The sequence below is a fragment of the Onychostruthus taczanowskii genome, unplaced genomic scaffold, assembly GCF_017590055.1.
Source record: "Onychostruthus taczanowskii isolate IOZ18803 unplaced genomic scaffold, ASM1759005v1 scaffold1, whole genome shotgun sequence".
NCBI classification, from domain to species: domain Eukaryota; kingdom Metazoa; phylum Chordata; class Aves; order Passeriformes; family Passeridae; genus Onychostruthus; species Onychostruthus taczanowskii.
In genome coordinates, this window is record NW_024496525.1 from 5,036,515 (window position 1) to 5,062,585 (window position 26,071).

General features: G+C 39.0%; 1 protein-coding gene across 2 annotated transcripts in view; it reads left to right on the top strand.

Annotated features, from left to right (window-relative positions):
* The window catches only part of STARD9 (StAR related lipid transfer domain containing 9), a 96,615-nt gene that overhangs the window by 60,795 nt on the left and 9,749 nt on the right, over nt 1-26,071 (top strand). For both annotated transcript variants that reach the window (XM_041400008.1, XM_041400098.1), the window contains 6 exons: nt 539-621; nt 1,629-1,732; nt 3,869-3,916; nt 10,905-11,095; nt 13,489-13,969; nt 14,842-25,983. In XM_041400008.1, coding sequence (XP_041255942.1) covers nt 539-621; nt 1,629-1,732; nt 3,869-3,916; nt 10,905-11,095; nt 13,489-13,969; nt 14,842-25,983 — 12,049 coding nt within the window. The remainder of the gene's footprint in view (nt 1-538; nt 622-1,628; nt 1,733-3,868; nt 3,917-10,904; nt 11,096-13,488; nt 13,970-14,841; nt 25,984-26,071) is intronic.

Here is a 26,071-nt window from a genome sequence, read left to right on the forward strand (position 1 = left end):
GTCAGCTGGTCGCTGAAAGGGTTTTTTGCAATTACATAATATGGTTGAAACAACCTTCAGCTTTTTCATAGTGTATTTAGGTGGAAGCTGGTGGCTACTAAGTCACAGGCTATAATGAATGAATTCAGATTAAATGGATCAGGCTTCCATACTTTCAGGTTCTTTAAAGTAACAGTCCAGCTCTTGGGAACTTGCAGTGATCTTAAAGATACAGTGTAAGGAGTCTTAAAGGCATAGTGTAAAAACAGGTTTTCAGCAGTGGGTTGGTTATGGTTTTGGCATGAAGTTATGCTGGCTTTTAATATGAACGGGGAATTTACAGTTGTTTACTCTGCAGAGATCTCCAAGATTAGTTTGCTTGGATGTGCTCATTACATATCAATAACTCTGCCATTCCATAGTGACAAATTTTAAAAATAGTTCTCTGTTCTGTGATTTATAGAAAGCAGTTGGTCAGATTTTTTTTTTTTAATCTGCTATTCTATAGTCGTTTGATGATTTATGTCTCTGTAAATGTCTGATTATTTTGTTTTCACAGGGGCCCTTGTTGTCCTTGGCAAATCTCATAAGTTTAGATTCAATCACCCAGCAGAAGCTGCTATCTTAAGACTAAGAAGATCAGTAAGTTCTAAAACTGTTTTTCTCCACTATTTTTTCTGGTTTTTCCTTCCTATTTTTTTTCTTCTTAAAAGCCAGCCTGATAAAGATAATATTTCATCTCATCATCATATTCACTTGCTTCATTTCCTCCTTCTAATGGTCTGTAATGACACTAAACCTCTAGTGGGAGGACACTAGCACTTCCTTCACATGTGCTTAGCAAAAGATGATGCTGATCTCTTGAATAATTTAGTGTTTCCTATTTCTAGTCATGACTACAGTAGGCAGAATGCGGCAGTGAAAAGACCAGTTAAGAATCTTTCCACATTTGATAATTTTCTGAGTTATCTTCCTTCTTTGTCATTTCACTGTCTTGAATGAAGTATACTAGAAGAAATGGAAAATTTATGGCATTACGTACTTAAGTGTTGTCGACTCTGAAAGCAGTTAATTGTTACATATATCAGGAATAGACAAAATATTTACTGGTATGTTAAACTCAGGAGCTAATTACTGTAAGATATTATTTGGTTGGCTTGTTCAATAATGTTTAAGAAATTAGGTAATTCTTAAAATGACTGACAAATGTAACTAAAAACCTAACTTAAAAATGTAAGTTTTCTCATTCAGGAATTAACCATATTATCAACTGCTATTGGTAAGAGTCTACCTTTTAAAATGGATTTTCATTTATTAATGTTTTCTACTTTCCACTCTTCCATCCTTCTGTACTCACTTCAAGATAAGGGGCTTAACTCCTGTTTGTTTTCATTCTTAATTTCTTGATTAATGAAACATGCAGCACATTCAAACAGAGCTGCAAAAAGAGATGTACTCAGTAACAAACACTTAGTAATTTTGCTAATTATCAAAGACTAAGCAGAAGTGTGAGATTATAAACTCACATGGGAGGTACTATGCAGCCTTGCACACAATAGTTAACAATGGCAGTACTAATGATACCTTGGAAATTCCTGGCTTGCTGTGATTTTTTTAAATTCCTGTCCTGTGTGGTGTGCTTTCTGTAGATTAATGAAACCCCACCCACTAAGAGTTATGGAGCTTTGGACTGGCTCAATTTGGATGGAAGTTGCATCAATTCTCCACACTATATCCTTTCTTCTCTCTACAAGTAAGTTTAAAACTGAGAAAAAAACAACTGAACAAACAATTTCTCTTTTGGGATAATGTCCGAAATAAGGGACTTGGTTCAGACAAAAGAAAGCTTATTCTGTGTAAGTCCCACCATGTTTTTAAGTAGTCAAATAAAAATGTCAGAGAAAATACATTGGCCAGACAACTAATATAGAGCGTTAAGATAAACAAGCAACAGACCTGCAAAATCATTTATTGATGCTCAATTAAGAAAGTACCTCAGATGAGACTGTCAGCCTTAATTCAGTTTGTTTGGACATCTGCTTTACAGCTAATCTATAATGTTTACAATATTATTGCTTCAATGCACAGAATGACCTTTTCAGGGTATGATTTAGCCAAGGCAATTATTACCAATTGATTTTCACTGCTAATTTGTTGAGGAAATCAGAAGGTTTGTTCATAAATTCTCTGTAGTTCAAGTCCTCATTGAGCCCTTCATCTCAGAAAGCCAATGTTGTTTGTTTTTTTGGTTTTTGTTTTTTTTTTCTTTTAACTGAGCAGTAAATAAGGCATCTACTGCTTTCACAGTGTGGAAGAGCTGCTCATACTCAGTGTTTAGTGTATGCTTCTATAGCAGAGACTTTATGAAATGGAAAGGACTGGTGTGATGAAGACAGTGATTCATATGTACCAGGGAAATGAATTATGTTCTGTGTTTCAGTTCATAACATTGAAAATAGAATATTACTGAATTAAATATAACTGGGTTCTTTCTCTTTTTTAATTCTTCTCAGCCTGGCACATTCAATTAACCTGTTAAAGGCAAGAAACAGCCATCTTCTCATTCATATCTGCTGGTGGTTCTGCTTCTTGCTTTGGTGTTTTTGGTGTGGTAAAATACTGAGGATCTTTTATCTCTTTCTAGAGGAAGTATTTATCTCATTTTTATGAGCATAAAATGTTATCTCTGTTTTAAATATTCTTCATGCTTCTAATCAAGTGGCTTGCTTTCCACCTTAGATAGTGTGGTTTTATATATTTTCTTTAGGGTATCTAATCTCTGCATTTGCTTTTCATTTGCTGCAGTGATACCTCCCTATACAAAGTGTTACTTCATTTTGTTTTTTACTGAAGAACATTTTATACGTCATTGCTATTATTTTCTTAGGAAAAATTAGAAATAATTTTACAAATAAGTGTTTGTCTAATGACCTTCAAATGTACACACCAAGATGCTCTTTATGTTGCCAAAAACATTAGTTGTGGAGCTCTTGTTACAAGTCTTTTGATGAATCTAGAAAAAACTGAAAAAATTCAGAACACTTTATCACAAATTTGTACTTGGTTTTCCCTTTTTAACCTGACAAAACTGCAGAACATTTCTGATTGATTTTTTTTCCCAGACCATGTTCAGATAGAAGACTTGTTTGTGTTGAGCAATTTTTTAATCACTTGGACAGGATGTTACAAGCACATTACATTGCTTAAAGTTACCCTCATGCTTACCTAGAGGATTTCAGATGGTAACTTCAGTAAAAATGAAAATGTTATGGTATTGCATTTGCTTGCATTTTATCAATGTCTGTGTCTTACAGGAATAATCTGTAAACTACATCTTATAATAGCTGGTTTTCACCTTAAGTAATCCAGTGGTCAAGCTATCCTTTTGAATAATTTTTGGTGTAGGTAAACTGAATTGATCCACTCAGCCTTGCTGTGCATTAACCTGTGAGCCTGTGCTTCTGTACAGACAAGAAGTTTTGCTCATGGAAGGGGCTGTGGTTGAGGCATCTAGCCTAAGATTGGTATTATAAGAATAAATGTCAAGTACTAAAAGATGTGTGTGAGACACTTTGCAAACCATAATACAGGACTAAGTGGACTACACGGAGTGTTTATTTGATCTCCAGTAGAACAGTCCACCCTAATGCAGGGTCTTGTCTCTGTCAGAAAGAAATGCTTAGAGGAAAGTAAAAGACCAGGTAAAGCTGTGTGTGTGTCTTGTTCTCTGTCCCCCTCTCACTTGAAAGTTCTTGGTGCTCTCCCATCTGCTAGAAATCTGCATCTTCCTCTACTGAAAATTACAGTAACATTTTGTGCAATAGGCTTCAGTGAAGTTTTCTTGCCCTTTTTCCCAAATATTTATGTTTTTCTATTTTTATTTTTGCAGTCAAAAATGTAGAAACTGTGAAGAAAACAAATGTTCTCTTGAACCAAGGTAAGATTATTAATGTGTCTAAATCATGCTGAAATTTTTTGGCATCTTTTGCTTTGCCTTTCTCCAGTGCTACATTGCTTGCCTCCAGAAGGGATGGAAGCTAACACTTTAAGCTTTACTTCAAACTGTTTTATTATTTTGGAACAAGAATCTGTACATGAAGCTGAGATACAGGCAGGGCTCAGCAGCCATGTTCTTTATTCATGTGAGATCTTGTGCAAATGGTTTGCATCTTTGTTGCATGTGTAGCGTGCATTTAAAAATCATTAATACAGTGAGGCTTACTCTGAAGTTGCCACCAATTTCCAGTATATAAGAGCCCTAAATGTATTAGATTTTGTGCCAATAGTAGGTACTGGGAATACTCATTAGTATTGTAAAAATTGCTTAAATAAATTGGGTTCTCTTCTGGTGAGAATAAAATTGCTTTAGGGAAAAGTAAAAAAAAAAATAATTCCTGGCATAGAATGTGGTCCATTCATGCAAAGGAGCACAGCAGCTGCAAACAGAAGTAATTCAGAAATTGTTGAGTTTCCATGGGTTTAAGTACCTTTTTAATCAGGAATTAATGGTACTCTGCTTTCTTCTGGATTTTTTATTTCAGATTATATAAATATATGTATTACAGTAATGATTATTAATGATAGGAGTCTTACCTCCCATGCTATCAGTATGATGACGTTTTTCTCATCTGACTTTTATGGGTTGAATTACCAGTTCAACCTTTAATTGTACATTAAAATATTTTGAGAAATGAGAGGAAAAACTATTTTCTACCACTGCACACAAATATTAAATCTTCAGGCATTGTGAGTCATTATACTCTTCTTTGGTTGCTTGCTCATACACCCTACTCATAATAGCTCCAGCACTGCAAATTTCTGATGTTTGCTGTCAGCCAGCAAACACACAGAAGGCCTGTGAATGGCATCAGTCATATTACAGCATCACCACAAATAAGTAGATAATAAAGGTCTTTCTCCTGCCATTGCCTTAATACCATGCAGCATGCAAAAAAAACCTCTGATTTTATTGTCTTGCTGGTTTCAGAAAAAGCCCCATAGGAGTTTTTCCATTAGAGCTCAATGGTATAGCAGTAAACTGAATTATTTAGCTGCATGGAACATGCTTAAACTCCCTTTCCTTGAAAATACCAACATTGTTAAACTGGGGTGGGGGGAGGGGGGGGGAGAAATTCTATACAGCATAACAAACATATTTATTATTCTAATGTGGCATAGTTAACTTGTCCAACTAATACTCTGTAAAATACTCTGAGTTCTCACTAACAGCTTTCATTTGGGAATTTCAAAATGCTCTACCAAAAAAAACAAAACAAAAAGGTTAAACAAGAGGTTTTGCATCTCTTAAAAGATACCTCAAATATTCTGTTTCACAGAGAACTGCACTGTGTCAGTTACAGCAACTCTGCAGTTTACAGCAGAATCATGTGTAGTGGATTAGCAGGGTAACTAACTAATTCTATTAATAACTGACATTGTGAAGGGAAAACCTGTGTTAGCTGAACTGAAATTTGAAGAGGCAGCATTGCCCTTTATTGGAGAATGTGGCTGTGTCTTGTGCCTGTGACTTTTGGTCAGAAAGTGGTCTGTTTTAGAGACATATTTAAAGGAGTGCCTTAAATAAGTCATTGCTTTACTATTTTTTTCTGGGCTTTGGCAAAGAAAAAGAGGCTTTGCATGGAAAGGCTGAAAAAACCACACATGAAACAGAACAGTGTGCTTTTTCTTTAAGCAAACCAGTTAATCAGAAATCTAAATGATACCTCACTTGATAGTAACTTCTGTGAAGGAGATTACTATGTGTGTAGGTTTCCAAAGATCCATTATTCCTAAAGGTTTCTGACTGCTGGCCATTTGGACTGATTTTTGGCTCCCACCTCCTGCCCACCACTCCCCAACTTCTGGGCTGAATTCTGCGAGTGGCGTTCCCTCGGGAGGCAGAAGGAGGTGACAGCACAAGGTCTTTGTGTCTCCTTCGTTGCTCTTCCCTTTGCTTTAGGGAGGAGCAGGGAGAGGTTTGGGTCCCTGTGCCAGGCAGCAGCAGATGTGGATCCTGTGCAGCTGCGTGCTGCCTGCTGCTGCTGCTGCCCTGAGCCCCTGGGGAAGGGCCCCGGATTGGACACAGCAAGAGGGGGAGGATAGAGCTGGAGAAGGTGGGAGCAGTTGTGCAGATGTGCATTGGTGGATAGGCTTGTAACTCTAACTTGTGACTGCTCTCAGTGTGGGGTTTGCAAGGGTGCAAAATGCCTTGCCAACATCTTTTTTTCTGCTTTATTTTTAACTCCTTTTCCCTTGGGAAGAATAATTTGTGAAAGACAAATAGGACTTGAACACCAAACAGTCGAAAACATGGGGATGCTAACTTGACTGATGTCTTTTTTGAGAAAACTGCCGAATTTCAGTTTTTACCACAAGTAATTATTTTTCACTGTAGTTTCTCTATTTGAGCCTTAGGATTTTGTTGCAGCAGGTATTCAGAGCTATTGCTGCCATAGTTACTGGAAGCTGCATTATGCTGTAGCAGCCGCCAGCCTCTGCATCAGCAGCAGAAGTGTTTGGGGAAGAGGGGAGGAGAATTGCACAATAGGATCCCAGAGAGCTGACAACAAAACCGGCTGGAAAAAAATGTGGATTTACAGATGGCTCGTTTAGCATGCATCGTGCAAACTTTGGAGAGAAAAATGAGATGGAAAAGCAATCCAGCAGAATCGGTATAATATTAATGCTTTCTCAGTAATTTGTGATTAGTTTAGGGTTGGTGTCTTTTTGTTGTCATTTTACTTGCAGCTTTTAATGGTTTACTTGGAGGAGGGGGTAACTGTTGACACTTCTTGCTGCATTTGATACACCAGGAAATCTGCATGCTTTTATGAAATTCTCTGCAGAATTGCTTTTTTTAATATGCTGTATGCTAGAATATGCTGGTCCTGTGAAACCAAGATTTTATGTATGTCTTGATACCTACAGAAATGAAGCTGTTTCTCTCATATTTGTTCTGAGGCTATTTTATTTCCTGCTGGAGCTGTACTGAGTGCAGATTGCTTGTGTGGAAAAGCAGGAATATGAGTAACAGCATGCTGGGCTTTTTTTGCTGTATCTCATAGCATCCCAGTGTTTCATGTCTAAATTTAACAGTACATCTGATTTAAGATGTTTTAGATGAAAAAATTAGTGATCTCTCCTACTTATTACAAAATTTGGCTAAATTCCTATGTTAACTGGTTTCATACTTGGTTTTAGTTTAGTCATTCCAACATATATGACACAAACTGACTGTTTTTTGAATTGCTTATTAGATTATTTAGCTATGAAGTGGGTGTGAATCTGTTATTTTCTTTCTGGGCCATTGTCATGTCATTTTTTAGTTTAGTTTATCATGTTATTTTCACAAACCAGCAGAAGTGTACTGACATGACATAGCATGTTCAAACGTGGAAAGGGAGCATTCTGACTTCATGATTTTGGTTTCAGCAGCTTCTGTGAGAGGCAGATCTGTATCCCAAACTAGCCAGTAATTCTGCTCTCACATTCAGTATTTCACAGCCAGAGGGAAAACATCCTCTTGCATTTGTGTATTATGTAAGTGGCTCTGCATGGATTTTCATTATCTTTTTGTTCCACTTCAGAAAATTGTCTGTAAGAAGCAGCTTCATAAAAAGCTGCTTAATGTTCAGTCTCTGTATTCAGACCTGGCTTTACTGCTCTGCCTGATTTTTGTTTTGTTCTACTAGAAATCAGGAAATGAAGCAGAGACAGTGAAATAACAGCAGAACTGCAAGTTGTATATATACCTGGAACAACAGTATTTTGTTACAGAGACTTTAACCTTATAGAGGGAGAGTTGTACCAACTAGCTACATCACCTGAACAAAAGCAGAAAGAATGCTGCTGTGGCTGCTGTGCTGTGTTAGCTTTCCTGAGGTTTGGAGTATGGCTGTTCCTCTGGACTCTGCCTTTCTGGGGTGTAGTCATAACATGGAGCTGTGATTAATACCATCAGTTTGGCCTGCCTCGTGTTCTGCTGTGTGCAAACACACACGGCTGTTGGAAAGGATCTCACCATTTCGTGTCAGTTCAGCATTACTACACACAGGAGGGAATATGCTAGTGCTGCTGAGAGCAAACAGCACTCTGCCACGTGCATTGCTTGTATTGCTTATTCTCTGTTCCTTTCTGATGTGGGGGTAGGCTGTGTTTCAGCAGGAAAGTACAGCAAAAGCTTGTGGTCCTCTCACAACTGCAAACAGATGTTACCTAACCACCCCTGAGGGCATTGCTAGGTCTTTGGATGAAACACGGCACTGAGTTGTATCATTTACTTAAATGTTCTGGGTTTCAGTTTGTAAGCAGTTTGAAATCTAGTAAGTCAATTTTATGGGAAGATTGGCTGAAAACTCAAAGTCATGGTTAGAAAGAATGAGAGACAATTTTATCAGGGGAATTTTATCTAGTTTTAGTAAACTGTTACAGAACAAGAATTCTTTCACTACTGTTTTAGTATCATGGTTCTTTTTAGCTTGCTGGCGATGATTTACTCTGTTTCCTCAGTTTCATGCAGAATGATGCTAACAATGATAAATTAATAGAAATCAGCTCTTCTGATATTTGACTTTCTGGTGTTTGATAATGCTAATGGATCCCAATCACTTCTCTTGGATGAATCTACTTTGTTTCTTCCACACGTGTCTCAGACTAAGCAACTTGCCCAAGGTCATGTGAAACCAGTGACAAATTTAGATTCTTATTTTTCAACTTTCATACCACCAGAGGAAACAGAGATTTCATATATCTGTTAGTAGAACAGGTTAAAGACTATCTCATCACCAGATTCTGCAGAGGCTGTTAGGCTTGGTGCATAGGCATCCAGAGGCACTCCTCATCCTGAAGACCTTGCAGGCCAAGGATGTGAAAACACAGAGGTCATGTAAGCCAAAATCAGAAGTGTTTTGTCCCAGATCAGTACTTTAATCTCCAGATTAAATGGCTGCTCCATGAGAAAATATGGAAGGCAACCTCCAACCTGCATTGAGGGCAAGCCTCCCTGAGAGTTACCTTTGAAACCATGGGAGCTTTGTCCAACAAGGTACTTCAGATTCAGTGTGTTTGGAAAGTGGTTCTTCTTTAGTGAACCAGCAGTCTCTCTTTAACCTGTGAGTTTGTCCCCCCGTGGCTGTGGTGATACAAACACCTGAACAGCTGGAAGTTTGTAATCACCATTGGAGTGTTTTGGTGCTGCGGGGAAGTTCAATTCAAATCTACTTCAGCTGAATGAGAAATGAGGCATCCCACTTCTATTTCCTGGAGATCAATTAAAGTTAACCTGAGAGAGAAAAAATTACAGATCACAGGGTACTGGCATCTTTGGAGACAAGCCAAGGACAATGAGAACTTGGACCTGCATATTCTTACAATTTGTGTGGGTGGCAAATAGACACAAACCACTTAGCAGATGGCAGCAGCAAAGTTTGTGGTGTGTTTGCACCATGACAGACAACTGAACAGAAGATATTCTGTGATTCTCTCTCAGTTACTCTCAGCATTACATTTACATAAACATTAAAACAAAACAGAATTCTGTTTTTCTCGTCTGAGCAAGATTCATAGTAATATTGTAAATTATTGAAAATCTTAAAGCTTTTGTGTGCTGAGACCTTCCTACAACTTCTTATGAAGTGCAGTGTGTGTACCATGTAAAGGTACTGCAGGAGATTTGTAGATTTTCGCTGCTCAATTATTTCATCTGTTCTTTCTGCTAAGCTATCACACAAAATCAATTTTTTGCTGTAGAAATGGTTGCTTTGAACACATGCTTACAGTTCTAAATTGAGATGTCAAATTATTCCTGTGTAGCAAAGGTCAAACACTCTTTTCATACAGATGACCTTGTATTGGTAGTGATTTTACAAACTACATGATATTTCCAAATATTTCCTTTGAAATTATATTTTTTGATTTTTTGACCTTTAGGGACTCTTTGGAGTTTTAGTGTCTTTTATTGCTTTAGGAGTATAATGAATACATTATTTAATTTCTTATTAAAATATAATTAAAACATTTTTTCAAGACTCAAAGGTTTAATTTTCTGAGGTTATATATACTAATGCAGTGTTTAGCAGACAAAGATCATATATCACCTTTGGATACAATATAACTTTAATGTTAATAATTTCTTGATGGTAGCATGTGCAGAAGTACAATATCTATTCCTTTCAGAGGGCTAAGGTATCTTGAATATTATAATGCATTATGGGGAGGAGAGATACTATTTTGGTTGTCGTTCTGATGTTCTGTTTCCTATTGTTGTGTGTAAAATTTTGGCACACAGTCAGAAGCCAAACATCTTGGAGAAGATTGTAAAGCAGTTTTTTCACAGGCTAGTCACTATTCTGATCTAAATTCTGCTCCAAATATAGAAGCAGTAACCTGATATAGTTCTTGCATTACACAGAGATTTGGGTGATCAAGGTCTTTCATTGGCACTGCCAGAGACTGTTGGTGTAGTCCTGACAATGCCTATAAATATTTCTAGGTTGGAGGTTTTGGTCTGAAAACAAAGAATGCTGGTCATTTCTGTAAAGCACTTCAAAGTACTTGGATGACAAGTATCTTATATAGTGGTAATAAAATCTTATAATTTGAAAACAACCCCCTCCCCAGTTTCATCTATGGAAGAATACAGCAAAATGAAAAGTGACAATATTTTTTAAAATATTTTTGCTGTTGTCTTTCTGGCAATGGAATTACCTGCTTCACTATTAGAGCTTTCATGTTTTCTGGCATTTATGACACTTACATGGCTGCTGCCTGCTGTGACGTGCATATACACAACTGTGAGTTTTTGCCATAATGCACCCTTATTGAACTAAAAAACATCTTAAACATTGTCTGTCTTTCTTTAGTAAGATGACTGGTTTTATTAAAAATAATTGATTCTGGTTTAAATTCACTGTCAGCTTTTCTAACAGCAGAGAAATAGATGCTGTGCATGAAGAGTACAAGCAGAAACTGAGAGACCAGGAAGCCTTCCACAGAAAACAAATTCAACGACAGCAGCTCTATGTTGAGGATTTAAAGCAGCAGATTCTGAGAGGACAGATCAAAGCAGAGCAGGAACTAGAAAATGACCAAGCACTCATCAACAAGCAAATCCAAGAAAGTGGGTACCTGCCTTTTCCCCTGCTTCAACTCCCTTCCATTACTGCACTTTCATCCTCTAACCACTTTTTGTGCTAGTGATGCTTTTTTTTTTTTTTTTTTTTTTTTTTAATGAGTGGAACTTTTATCATGGCTAATTACTGGAATTCTCCTACAATTGTCTTTCCCTTGAGAACAGTTACTGAGCTTTGATTAACAGAGCTACAGGGCTCCTTTGCAGTGCTCCAGCAGCACTGTTTAATTAGCACTGCAGGTCATTAGCACTGCTGGGAGGGACAGCACCAGCTACTCCCCTGTGGCTCTGAGCCTCCTCTCCTGGCCTGATCCCAATCCTGCCTCCCTACAGCTGTGGTAATGGTGTTTTCTGGTTTGTCTTCTAATCTATTTGATCTAGGTTTCTTGATAAGCAAAGGGCGCCTATACAAAGGTGTCATTCCCACCTGGCAAAATCTGCTGTTTGAGCCTGGAAGAAGAAAACTTTGTGAATTTTTGGCAATGTCTCAGATCAAAACTTATGCAGGCAGATATCTTCTAATTAAGCCAGCCACAATGAAGAGATTAAAAGGAAATTGTTTTGGTGGGATATAGCAGAAGACTATGTAGATAGTGCAGAAAATCCAGAGAGTTTCCCCAAAACATCTTTATTTTGTGGCTCTGTAGACTTGTTCTCTGCTTCCCTCAGTTCTGCTGTTTTCACCATGTTCATGCAAAGCTTAGCCAGGCAGGTAGTTTTTGCCAGCCAAATACAATTCTTTACTTGGCAAAATACCAAAGTTCTTCACCTTTTCTGTGTCCTCTGTGGCTCGGCTCCTGACAGAGGCAAGTTTTTGCACAGAGATTAATTAGCATCTTAAGCTTGCAACTTTCTTGCAGAGAAATTGGTCTGCCAAATATTCTGCTTGCTAAAATCATGCTAAAGAGAACATGTCTGGAAGCAAAGTTGAGGGAAAAAAAAGCTTTGTATGTCAAAACTAAAAATGTTATTAAGAAAAATTAACTAACATAATGGCAAAAATGCTTCCCTTTTATCCACAGAGTAACCATAGAGTTAGAATTCCTACCTCTGTTCATGTGCTCTTTGCAGAGCTGCCAATATAAGCAGGACAGGAGACTCATTGTGGTGGGGATCACTAATGAAGTGTGTTTAACAAGATCAGTATTCACCAAGCAAGTGATACCTACAATGTCTCTGCACTAATGGTTTCTTGCACTAGGGAAACTTCCAGAGCCCTTAATTCCTCTCTTGCAGATCAGCTGTGCAGAGCTGCAGGAAGCCCTCATTCATCACATCAAATTTAAATACTTCTTAATTCCTACATCCCTGAACAAGCAATGAAACATTGCTTATTTAGTAAAGGACTGCACATTGAAAGTAAGCTCAGCCAGAAAAAAATTGCTGCTAGCAAGACAGCAGTGCTTTGGGAAATGCTGGTTCTTTGAGAAATGCTTCACTTGTAAAGGGACCTGGCCTGAGATTTTTGCATTGCTTGTTCAGCAATGGATATTTTTTTTTTGTTTGTTTGTTTATTTTGAGAGCTGAATATGTATATTTTTGTAGTAGCATAAAAAATCTGCTTCATTAAAAGAACAGGTTCAAGCCATCAGATACAACCTGGTCATGGTGACCTCTTCTTTTGTTACAGTTCATCATAGCTCAGATTGAAGCTGGTGTGCTCTGAAAAATGTCTAAGCACATCCATTCCTTGCATGGAATAAAAGCATTCTTGCATCTAGTGTTTAAAACAAATCAGTCTGGCTCTGTTCTCTACTGCATCCTCACTGACTGCAAAGATCAGTCTCTGAATATTTAGTGAAGACTAACTGTGTAAGCAGAGGTAACATATTTTGTTATCAAATTAGGTTAATCACTTGGTGTCTGAACATATTTGTCATTTATGAACTGTAGGGGTCATTAACGGAAGCAGAGAATCTAATTCTTTTTGTGGAGTAGAGTAGTGATTCTGTGAAAAATACACATTGACTGGTGCTATAATCTTGTGGTTTTTGAACTGTTTATCATAATAGCAAAATGTTGTGTTGGCTTCACCTGCACTCCTTGCCATGACAGTATTTGTTTTATTTTGTGCACATTTAACTGGTAGATCTTAAAGGTCCCTTCCAACCCAAGCCATTTAATGATTCTTTAATTTTATGATTACATGCTTATATTCTGCAGTTGCCACCTGAGTCCTTAACCCAATGAGGAGGCTTTTAGTTACCAATGAAGTAGAGCAACAGTACATTTTTCTTTAAATAGTTTATCAAGTCTCTACATGCATAGAAATTCTGTTCTCAAATGACCTCTAAAGGCTGATTCAATTAAGAAACAAGATAGTAACAAGTAGTGTTTTTCCTATGATTTTTACTTTCTTTCAATCATTGTTTTGTTTACAGACCAGCAGCGGCTTATAAATGAGAGCAAACGTCTGGCTGCTCTTCAGCAGCAGCAGAGGGAGTTTGCAGTGCAGACAGAGCCCACGCTGTGTGCAGAGGCTGAGGTGCAGAGCACCACTGGGCTGGAAACCTGCCTTTCCCTGCTACAGCAGAACAAGAAGAGACTGGTGCAGCTGGAGCTCTTACAAAGGTACTCCTTAAAGAAGGCTGAAAGAAACATAAGGCGGAAGAAGGTCAAGTTCCGGCTGGAAAGGATAGTCAAGAAGCAGAAGCTGTTGGAAGCCAAGCAAAACCTGGAGCAGCTGGAAGCTAGCTGCTGGCTCAGTGAAGAGTGTTTGAAACAATCTCAAGCCCTAAGTGATAATATTGCTGTACGGTCCTCTTTGGATCACCACTTGCAAAGGAGACAGAAATTGTTGGGATCGAGTTCCTTGCAGCACAGGCATTTGTTCTGTGACTCATACCTGCCCCAGGTACCCAGGTAAGTTAACATCTGCCAAATCCTCTGCCTTTTCAAAAATGATATAAATCTGAGGTATTTTCAGGCCACCTATCCTGAATGCCTTTCAGTGTATTGAAGAAAATCCCCAAATCTGCAATATCAGTGAGCCTACTATAATGTACTTCAAGCTGGAGCTGTTTGTCCTTTTCCTTTGGGTTTGTACAGTACATTCCCTACTTATCTGTCTGACATGGTCTTCCCCACTTTTTTACATTTCTCTCTCAAGCCTTTCTGCACTTTTTACCTCTTTGAGGAGGCTTTTTTAGAAGTGGCTTAGCTTTTGTTGTTGCCTTGTTCAGACTGTTGGTAAATACTAATTTTTGCACAGTTTTATCTTGATTATCATCAAACTCTTCTTCAGAATATTGGTATCTTTGGGGTGATTATGGAGAGGACTTTTATACTGGTCAGTCTTTCTCAAGTTAAATAACCATTTCCATGCAATGCTAAAATGTTGGGATGCTACAGTGTCTATCACAGCATGGTCCTTAGCTATTTCCACAGCAGGAAATAGCCAAACTCTGCTAAGTGGATTTCTGTGACTTAGAATTATCTTTTCTTTTTAATTAACATTTACAGCTACTTGAGCCTACAGAGATTCAATATGAAGCTATACCTTGCAGCATTGAGCTTTTTCTTTGTGTCCAGGGCATCTTTCCAGATAGCAAGGGGATTTTATAATTAGTCACAGAATTTAATTTTTTTATTCCCTGCTAGAATTGGATTTTGAGAGATATTAATATTGTTGCTTCATGAATTGTTATTCTTATTTGCAAGACATTACTGTGGTGAAAATGTTAACTACATTATTCAAGCAAGAATTGGACTTTATTTCTTCATTATTTCCACAGCTGTTTTTCGAAGAGGGAGTCTGTCTCCAAGTTATCTACCTCACCAAATATTGATCAATACTGTAAAGGCAGTACAACAGAGAGGTTGTCACCTGCAGAATACCTTTACAGAAGTGGTAAAGACATTTCTGGGAGTGATGACCTTAATGATGAAAAGGGGGTCTCCTTTTCAGTCCAGAGGCAGCTAACTGAAAAACAAAAAACATCAATTGAAAATAAAAAAGGAGGAGAGAAATACTCTAATGATTCAGCTATCATGGCTTATATCAATAAAAATTGTAAAAAAATTGAAAAGTTGGATGACGGTCCAGGGCAAGCTGGATCTCAAAATCAGACCTCTAAAGGTTCCTCTCCTGATCTTTTTAAGGAGAAAGATGAGCCTAAAACCTTTATTACAGGGAGAAGAATGGCAAAATCAAAGGTGCTAGGAGATTTAAGTCAGCCTGCCAGCAGCAATGTAGCACAAAATAGAGCTCAGGTATCCAATAAAAAGATTAGAATGGATATCAATGGAAAAGGCCACAGGTCTTCTCCAGAAAACTTTCCTAAACAAATGAAGAAAACAGTGTATGGAAACCCACCATCAGTGCATCTAAACCAAACAGTCAAAAATTGGAAAAGAGAAGCAAACTCAGCCTTGCCAAGTCGTAAGAAATCATCAGTGGAAGAGAAAGAATTTCTGATGGCAGCAACATCAGCAGGCAATCTCACTAAGATGAACTCACAGGCACCGCTCTCTTATGTTGAAAAAAAGTGGCACAGTGCAGAGATGCTAAGTGCTGGAGTGCCCAAAACAGCCACAGATATGCTGGGGAACTGGCAAGAGGATGATGAAAATGAGATTTCTGATACTGACAGTTCCTATTCTGTAGATTCACTCTCCTGTGCATCTGCAAAAGCTTTCCCAGAGAAACTGAAACTGGAAGATTTTGACAAAAATAAATGTCTTGCCAACCCAGAAGATTCTGAGAGTGATGACAGTCAAATGTCACAAGACTCTCTGATAGAAAAGGAAAATAAAGCCAAAAAGCAAAATACAAGCCAATTTCACAAGTTAAAGGCCCATCATGAGCCAGCTAAGCTTTACAAAAGCAGAACAGAGAACCATATTTCATCTTTGGTGACATCATACGCATCTCGTAGGAGACTGGGAAAGGCTGAAAGAAGCTTTTCTCTGGATAGCTTAGCTGATGGAGAAGAGATGCCAGCAGAAGATCTGGTAGAAGAATCCAAATCTGACTCATCTGATGAAATGCCAGCAGAGATTTTCTGGAAGTTACAAACTCCTAAATTACCAGCTATACAGATTGAGGAAAACCATGAATCCAAGACGTGCAACAGAGATACAGAAGGGATAAATTATGATCTGAAGCTGAGCAGTTCCTTTTATTTGAACACCAAGCCACAGACTGCTTCCAGTAATGCTTGCAAACAGTTGCTGAAGGGAACAAAAGTCTCCTTTGTAGAACAAGAAAGATCTCCTGAAAGAAGACTGTATTATGCAAGTGGAAATCTTTTGTTTACTAATGATGCCTGGTCTTCCTGTGACTCAAAGATTGACATCAGCAGCCCTGGAATAACAGCATCTTCTTCCCATGAAAACTTGGAGTTTCAAGATGCTCATCTGTGCTCTTCAAGCAAACCAGAACTTTGGCTAAAGAAAGATGATCTAAAGCAGTCAGCTGCTGAGGTTTCTTTTGTTTCTGGCTCTAAGCAAATTCACAGCATTACTCACAGTCCACATCATGTAATCCAAATAAATTCAGTTTTCTCCTCTGACACACTGGAAGTACCTTTACCTGAAACAACAACTGCAAGCAGGACTTGTGAGAGTGGATCATTAAATAAGGTTTTAAAGGGATGGACAAACTCTAATGAAAATTCTTCCTTGGAATCTCCAAATGTGAAGTCCTCGATAGCTAGCTCAGTAGGACTAAGTGCCTCTTTTGTTCCTACTTCAGCAGAGCATGATTATTATGAACATTCAAGGTCACACCATCCTGAACAAGAACAACTGGGTGAATTGTCTACTTACAGGTCTGCTACCGAATTCAGCTGTTTGGAAAGCACCTCCACTGCAGACTGCTTGTCACTGGTGTCTAAGAAAGAGGAGAACTCTGCCACCACAACTCATCCAGAGCTGCCAAAAGATTATACTCTGAAAAAAACACATTTTATCTCTGTGTTGCCTGTGCAAATTGTGGAGCAAAGGAATAGCTGTGTAGATGCAGATTTAGAAGATGACTTATTCCAAACTTTTTCAAAAGATGAGCTTGACAATGATTACAATAACTTGATGACAAAATCAAGTGTGACAGATTCAGGCAGTGGAAATGCATCTGTCAGTGTATCTGCTGCTGACTGTTCTATGAAATTTGCTCATAATATGACCTCAACACAAAAATGTGCAGTGAAACACATCAAATTTGGAAACTGCGGGCAGCTTTTTCCAGTACAAAAAATACCAACATGTTGTGATGAAGGTTTCTTCCTCAGTGACTTAACAAACAAGAGCTGCTCTGTGGTGAGGTACAAGCTTCAGATGCTGGCTGGGCAAGGAGCAGAGTCAGCTGACACAGAAGAACCCCCCAGGTCAGGTGACAGTAATCTGGAAACAATGCAAGAAACAGATCATGAGCAAATACCTGCAGAAGTAACAGGAGAGACAGATTTTTCCTCACAGAAGACAACATATCAATGTCACCCTTTAACTGCTGCCAGCACAAGCTATGACCAGTCTGCAACACCAATAGAGGTGTGTCAAAAAGAGACAATCTGTATGGAAATAAGCACAGATAGCTTGGCAGATATTGTGCCAGAGGTGCCTTCGCTCAGAGATGGTATCAAAGAAGAATATGTATCAAAGGAAGAAGATTTGTCTTCACTAAATCATTATGAATTCAAACACAAACCTGATTCAAAGGATTATTCCCCTGAATGTGCTTTGGCAGACAGTCAGGCAAGTTGCTTATCCCAGCAAATTTCAGAAAATTCTACATTACACACTGATAACATAAGAGAAGAAAGAAGTGAAAGCAAAGAACACAATGTATTGAATTCTCCGGCTGCAGTTCAGAAATTTGCATCCAAATATGAAAACCTAGTGGTAAATGAAGGAAGTTATTTCCTACTGAATGTAAATGGGAAAAACACCAAGTCCTTTCCTGCTGCTACTTGTGAGAATACAAATTTGCTCCCAGAATTTAATCCAAGCCTATTTTACAAAGTTTCAACGAAAGCTAATATTTTTCAAAGTGCATATGAGACTGTACATTATGATAAACTATTGGAGCATGTCACAATAGTGAAAGGAGATTGTGATGCTACATCTAATCTTACTGTGGAAGTCGGTGTCACAAAAAGTTGTTCTGATGTACATTCTGACTGCCTCTGCCCAACACGCTCTTCAAAATCAACAGGACAGAACAACACTACACACAAGGCAACTGACATTTCTGCAGAACTTGATGCCTCTGTTCTCTTGGAAACAGAAACACAGAACAAATCTTTACCTGAATCTAGAGAAGAGGAAGAAGCATTTTTTGCAAGTGATTGCCCAGTGGACTTTCATGTTGAATATGATGCAAATTCGGAGTTGGGAAGGGTATTTGAATGCAACACAAATGCATCAACTGCCATTTCTCAAGAGGAGAGTTCCTATACAAATAAAGAATCCAAATTTTTCAGAGACATAGAAATGGATACAGAAGAAGCCATGGCTCCATATCAGAATACAGGGACAGCCAGGGATGAGGAAGTAACAAAATCAATCAATAAAACAAGCAACTTAGAAAAAAGTGCATTGGAAATTAAATCCAGACACACTGAATGCTTACCTGACAGACCAGTTGCCCAAGTCCAAAGTGTAACTGAAGACAGTAAAAAGGATTTTAAAGACATTGGTCTAGCTCAGAATCCAAAGAAACCTACTGATATCACAGCTTGTGAAGTTCACTGTGACTTTAATACAAATCTGTGCCTGACACATGAAGAGGTGCACAAAGATAAACTGCAGGAAGCCAGCACAGGGGCAGAACATACTCAGGAATCAAAAGCACTTGTGCATTCTGGCAGCCAACTCGAAACAAACAGCTTCTGCCAAAAAGAAGTAAGTGAGAAAATAGAAACAGGTATTTATTCAACAGAGCTTTCTGTTGCTCCCAAAACCACTCTTTCATCTGTGTGTTCCCACACAACAGATTTTATTCAGAATACTTTGGGATTCCTTGATACTTGCAAAGGGCTTTTACAGATGAATGGAACAACAGAGAATGTAGCTGAAACAGTACTAATCCCAAGGAGGCAAGGAAATGTTTCAGCAGAACTTGAAAATGAAGGACAAATAAATTCTAACAATATAATTGAACATTGTGTACCAAACTGTTTGCCCCAGGAAGACAAGGTTAATGAATGTGAAGTGACTGGGAGTGAAGGACAAATTACCATGACAAACACTGAGGGGCTGGTTATTATGAAGCAAGAAGACTTATGCACAGATGAAAATGTTTATTTTAGTGAACAGTCTCCAGCTCTGCATCAAACATATTGTGACAGAGGTGACAAAGAAGAAATTTTAGATCAATTTAAGATTCCTGAAAGGTACCTGATGGCTTCTGAAGTAGAATCAAAGATATTGTTAGAGGATAATTCAAGATACCAAGACCTTACTGAAATGAGTGAGGATGGTGATTCAGTGGACCCTGCTACACAGATAGGACATGTAGTTGATCCATGTGAATATTCAGTTGAAGATAGTGCTGATATTGACCAATACAAAACTGAACAAAAATTTACAAGCCTTGACAGACATACGTGTATGAGTTTCTCTGTGCAATCTCCTGAGCATGGCACTTCAGAAAACTTGAATGTAGGTATTGTTAGAAAAAGTTTTGACATTTGTGAATTGGATCAAGTAGGCTCCAGAGCTGAGGAAGAGACAGTGCAATTGATGAAGCTAGTAGAAATGGCCAAAACACACAAACAAAAGCAGATATATGTAGCAAACACAGAGGAGGTAGAACTGATCTTTTTACAAAACCTGGATGAGCTCTTCCCTGAAAACAAAGGCAGCTACCAAATGACACATGATAACAACAGATTAAATGAAATATTAAGAGAAAGCCAGTGGGTGTCTACGAGCTTTTCTGGAAATAATGAAGACATTAGCAAGCAACAAAATCCACCAGCATCACAGAAGTGTACAGAAAAGAACCAAGAACTTCAAGACTCCCCACGCCAGTCTGTAAATCAGCCTTTACATCTTGGAGGAAGTGATGATTCCCATCTGGTTCAATGTACAAAACCATCTAACAGCAGTCTTGGAGCTGGAGCTGTTCTGCCCTACTACGAAACGTTAATGGAGAGTGAGATTGGTGTTGGTACATCTGTTGCAGCCAACAGAATGGGAGAAGACAAGCATCTTCCAGGTAAACCACCAAGTAAGAGTGTAGCTCTTCTGCAAACCAGGACCATGCAGCAGAGGCAGGAGGAAGATTCTTTTGTATTTAAAAATGGACCTGATTATGCCATATCTGCACAACCTGTCAATGAGAACAGCTCTTTCACTCCCTGCAGCTCAGGTGGTCTTGAGTCTGGAACTGTTGTACTTCAGCAAAGGGCCAAAGAAAGCTCATTTTTCTTGGAAAAAATAGATTCTTCTGAAGATATAGTGCAGGATATTAATAATGCTTATGAAGAACACAGTATGGATTTAATTGTTAATGAATTATTAAAAGACTGTCTTAATTCCATAGAAGATAGAGCTCAAGAGGTAAAGGATACCATTGTGCCTGATTCACTAGTGTTGGATACTCAAAATCTGCTGTCTTCCTCAGAGAAAGAAATGATGGAAGATATAGGGGTGGGGAAAACCCACTCTTCACTAGAAAGCTCTACCCAAAAAATATTTCAGAATATTAATTTAACTCAGAAAGTACCTCACTTGGGGGATTCATCACTGCATGATGAGAAGACTTTTTTAAGTGTAAGCTGTCCAACTGCAAACAGTAAATGTGAAAATGCAGAGTTTCCTGGTGTAGCTGGATATCAGCATGAGCCCACAGAAAACCAGGAACATGAAGCTTCTGAAGAGTGCTGTGTAGACCAATCAGGCAATGCTGTTTCTGAGAAGGCTCCAGCCCTTTCAGAAGGCCTGAACAAGTCTCCAAAGGAGCATCCACATCATAGTAAAGACTTTCTAAATTATAATAGGAACTTGGGCACTTCTGAATGTTCTCCTGGTCTTCTGAATTGTCCAGCATCATCTGCAGATAGTTTAATTGTCAGCAGTGGAGACAAAGGTAAAAATGATACTGTTCTCTCTGAAGAAACAAAGTACTTTGAAAGTGAATCAACTGGTTTGAGTGTATCTGTAACTTTTCCTGGTGTTTCTCAAAAAGGAGATGAAAAGGAAAATAATTCTGCAGTTGAAGAGGCCACATATACTCAGAGTAACAAACTCCCTGAAAAATTTGGGGAAACAGAGCAAAAGGAGAAAATTGTTCTAGGTTATTTCCAGAACTGTGGTGACACAAAAGAAGATAAAATTCATGAGTTCTCAGAACACTGCAGTAACAGTAATAGTGTGGCTGTACCAGAATCGGGTCTGCTCACTTTCCAGAGCCAAGGACAGACTGGCTGCAATGAATCAAAGTGTCTGCCATCACACTCTGCAGAAGACTCTCCACCTGAGACACCATTTCAAAGCTCCAAGAACTTCAGTGCTTTTAACACATCGTCTTTATTTGGGGACTCAAAATCTCTAGTATTTAGTCAGCTTGAGGACTCATTTCAGGACAGCTGTTCCACTGAGAAAGTGTCCTGCAATTCTGCAGATGTGTGCTCTGTAAAAGAAGGAGATTTCCCCCAATCATTAGCAAAAGCCAATTACCCAGCCTTAACAGCATTTTCAGAATTTCCTTCAACTGCAGATATAGGCCATGGTGAAACTAGCACGTATGATACTTCACATTCAAATATATTGAAGCAGTCTCCATTTGCTGTGTTGCAAATACAAGACACTCAGTCGGACAAAGCTGTGGTATTTGATGAGCCAATATGTGCTTCAGGAAGTATTTTACTTTCTCTTGCAAAAGAAAACATGCATTTTCCTGTCTCAGACATAGACTGTACTTCGTATGAAAATTCTGCTGTAGATGGGGAACCTGCATATGGAAATAATAATAAAAAACCTGACAGTGATACAAAAATTGATCAGCATCATTGGGATAAAGTTCTACCACAAGAAGCTTGCAACAAAAACACCGAGAAAATACCAAATGATAATTCTCTTTTACTACCATCATTACCTTTTTGGAATACTAGAAGAGCAATTCTTATTAAAGAGGGACAAATGAGAAATACACTTAACAGAAGTAAGGAAGAACTGCTTTCAAATATTGAGGCTGAACATTTTGCAGTAAAGACAGAGCAGAGAAAAACATTAAGTAGAGAACCTGTTGAAAAGCAAACTAATGTATCCCCAAATTCTCCAAATGAACCAACAGGCTCAGAAGTTACAAGGCTAGAAAATCTGTATCCAAGAGGTGTTCAAGTGGATCCTGAATACACCTGCAATTCATTTGGTCAAGCATATCCCACATACAGAAGCCCTGATCACAGGCAACTGTATCATACTGTCTTGGGTTTTGATAAAAACCCTGCAGATCTGCAAGACAACTGTCAGTATGTGCCTGCAGGTGAACAGATAGAACAGGTGCCAGATAGAACAAATGCAGATGGTAGAAAAGAGATTTTACTTTGCAAAAATAATATATATTCAGGCATTGGTAGTGCTGCTGATGCTGGGGCAAACACTTGTTCAACAATGGGAGACACTACAATGAGGAATAATACCCTGAAATCAGAAAGACTCAATTTTTCTGTAAAAAATAATGAAAAAACCTCCATTAAGTTTTTGCCAGAAAGCCATGATTTAACTCTTCAAGAATCCAAATTGGTGCAATTCAGGAGCAAAAGATCATATTCCACCACAAGGAGTGCAAAGGGCAGTAAACAAAGTGAACTGAGATCTTATTTACAAAGTCACAGACTATCAGCTCCAGCTATTGCTGTTTTCTCTGACACAGAATGTACTTTGGAAACTTCATCTAAGGCAGATCCTTTGTTGTATTCTGCATCTAAATCACTGCAAGATTTGAATATGAGTGTAGAGCCTCCATCACCAACTGAAGATGATCTTTATGAAATCGAAAGATTTTCAAAGAAGGAATTGAAAAACTTTCTACAAGTTAAATCTAAACCAAGATTTCAGCAAAAAATGGCACAAACTAAAAAGCTTGCAAACTGTGATTCCAAAAACTTACAAAATTTAGCAGCAAGAAGCCAAAGTAGCCAGTCTTTGAATGACTGTACTAGTCAATCTCCATCTTCCTTACTGCCCACAGCTCGCAGTTCTGTGTGTGCAGAAGCAAATGTCCATTCAAAGAGCAATTCTGTAGCTCAGTGTAGTGAAGGGGAAGGAGAAGAAGCAGGATACCACCCTGATTTATTTTTGCAAGATAATAAAGATGCAATGCATTTTAGATCAAGTGATATCAACCCATACATTCACCCATGGCAACAAGATGGAGCCTGCAAGATTGGCTGGAAGCAGTATGCTTTTGGAAGTGCAAGTGATGTCTCTTGCAATCAAATTCCTTTGAATATGGAAAACCGTAAAGTTATGAGATGTTCCAGTGTAGACAATGGATTGAACTCTCAAAATTCTCCTTTTCGTTCTCATCTAAGTTCATATGCTACAGCAAAAGTTTTGTCGAGCACTTTGAGTAGCATTGAAGGTCTTCAAGAATGGGACAGTGTCAGACAAGACTTTCAATCAGCATACTCGAGTGACAGTACCAAACAGTACAGCAACATATCCAGTGAAACATTGGAGACTAACTCAGAAAACAACACTGCTGAACTTGAGAATCCTTCCACACAACCTGGTAACTCTTCAATGCAGGTTGATGAAATTGTATTATTGTATCCTTCAGAGTCTGAAAAACCTTCCAAAAAACCACCAGAGATTGCACGTGAGCAAGGAACACAAACAGCAACTACAGGAAGGTACAAAAGGCAGAGAAGACATCAGAGAAGCTATACAGATGTTTCTGCAAAAAAGGAGGAAACAAACAGAGATTTATTTCATGGACCTTCTTCTTGGACAAGCATGCAAAACCTGTCCATGCATCTGTCACAGCTTCTTCAGAACACTTCTGAGCTGCTGGGAAACCTTTCCCAACAGAGTGCTATAGACAGTGAGCAGAATGCCAAAATCAACCAAAAAAGAACTGAAGGTGCTGTAAAGGCTATTAGGTCAGATAGCTGTACTCAGACTACAGCAGATGTAGGCACTCAGACTGAGATTTTGGAAAAACCTCAAAGCAAACATGAAGAAAAACAAGTGGAGACAAAAATGGAAAAGGAATTGAGGGCAGCTCAGGCAGTAAATGTTGATCGGAAAGAAATTGGAGCAGATACAGTAGGAGAGATTCTCAAAAGGAAAGAGGAAACACTCACTCCTGAAGAAAGAACACAAGAACAAACAGAGATGAAAAACCTGGGCAATTCTGACTTCCATGACAGTCTTGACAGCATTTTGGAAGACTCCTTTATGCATCTGCCTTTTTTACCCAAAGCTTCCACCCCTACCTTCCATTTTCAAAAAACATCACTAAATGCACAGCAGAATGTTGTTTTTGCTAGTACCAGAGTTTCACCTCTCACGCCATCTTTGCCAAGCTCAGGGCAAGATGGTTCTTCATGCACTGTAGTTAGCAGCCCTACAAATAGCACCTCTCAATCTCCAACGTCTTACACTCAGGATAAAAGAAGTGTCAATGAAACAGAGACTCCAGCTGAAAGAAAATTTTGGTACAAAAATACCCTGCTAGTTGACAGGGCCTCTTCCCCTATTCTTACTCTTAGCGCTAGTCCCAGCAGCCAGACTGCTTTTAGCAAGTCTGTCTGTCCCACTAAGGAACCTCTTGGATATTCCAGTGTTGCTTCAAGTCCCCTTCACACCAAGAGAAAGCTGAGGGCAGGCCCACAGTTCAGCATGCAAAATCATGTGGACAATTTTTCACAGACAGAAACAGACAGTGAATCAAGCACCTCTAGAGAACACAAGAGCATAAGAAAGAAATCTGGGGCTTTCTCAGATAAGAAAGCAGCCAAAGACCTTTTAGGGCAGGATGGTTCAAAAGACTTGGAACAGCAGCACAGACTGAGGGTTGACACCCACACCACCATTTGTGCAGAGCGGCTGTATCACTCCAGCAGTACGCTGGAGGTGTCAGGACGCAGTGAAGTTGTGACAGGTGATGGCAAAGACCAGGGTTCAGTGGCACATTCCCTTCGTTGTATGTATGTTACAAGGGGTGGAAGAGGTTCTTCAGGTGCAATCGGGCACAAAAAGTTCTCTGGGAATTCTGATACTGCTTTAATTCATAACTACCCTTCTCCAAATGCTGACTTACTTTTTAATCAAAAAATTAGTGCCACTTGTTCAAGTAAGACAAATGCTGGCACATCCTCAGAACCTCTGGTAGAAGCATCTTCTGTACAATTTCACAATTTCTTCTGGAGGAATGAGGACAGCTGCCCTCCCGCACTCTCTGATGTGAGCGACGTGCAGACGTCCTTCCGAGACGACAGTACAGATTCTGTCACTGGGAGCGAATGTGACACTGAAATCCCTCTCAGCAAGAGCTCTGCTTTTGCAAAGCCCTACAGGCCTCGGAGCTGCAGCCTCCGTGACTTACCCATCCACAATAAATTCAGCAACTGGTGCGGTGTTAAGAGCAGCCCTCCTCCTCTGTTAGTCGGCTTGAGCGGCAGCGTGACCGATTTAAGGGGTCAGGCAGAAAAGAAGCCTGGAAGCACACGACCAACAGAAGTGGAAGGGAATTACCAGCCTTGTGACAGCAGGAGCAGAGAGATCAAGAGACTTCAGAGAGAGCGTGCCCAGATCATGTCCAGCATTCAGCTGGATCTGCATCAGCACCCCCTCACAGTGGAACTGACTGAAGCAAAGCTCAATTATGGCATTGGGGAAACAGATGCCCTGCTGAGGGTCCTTCAGAGAGGAGCTGCAGATGAGCCAGGGGCAATTCCAGTGAAGCAGCAACTTTATGAAAGGTAAATTACTTTATGTAAGCAATTTTTAATATGCTTCATGCAGCTTAAATAACATTTAGTAATGAGCCAATCACTTGGTCACAATGAA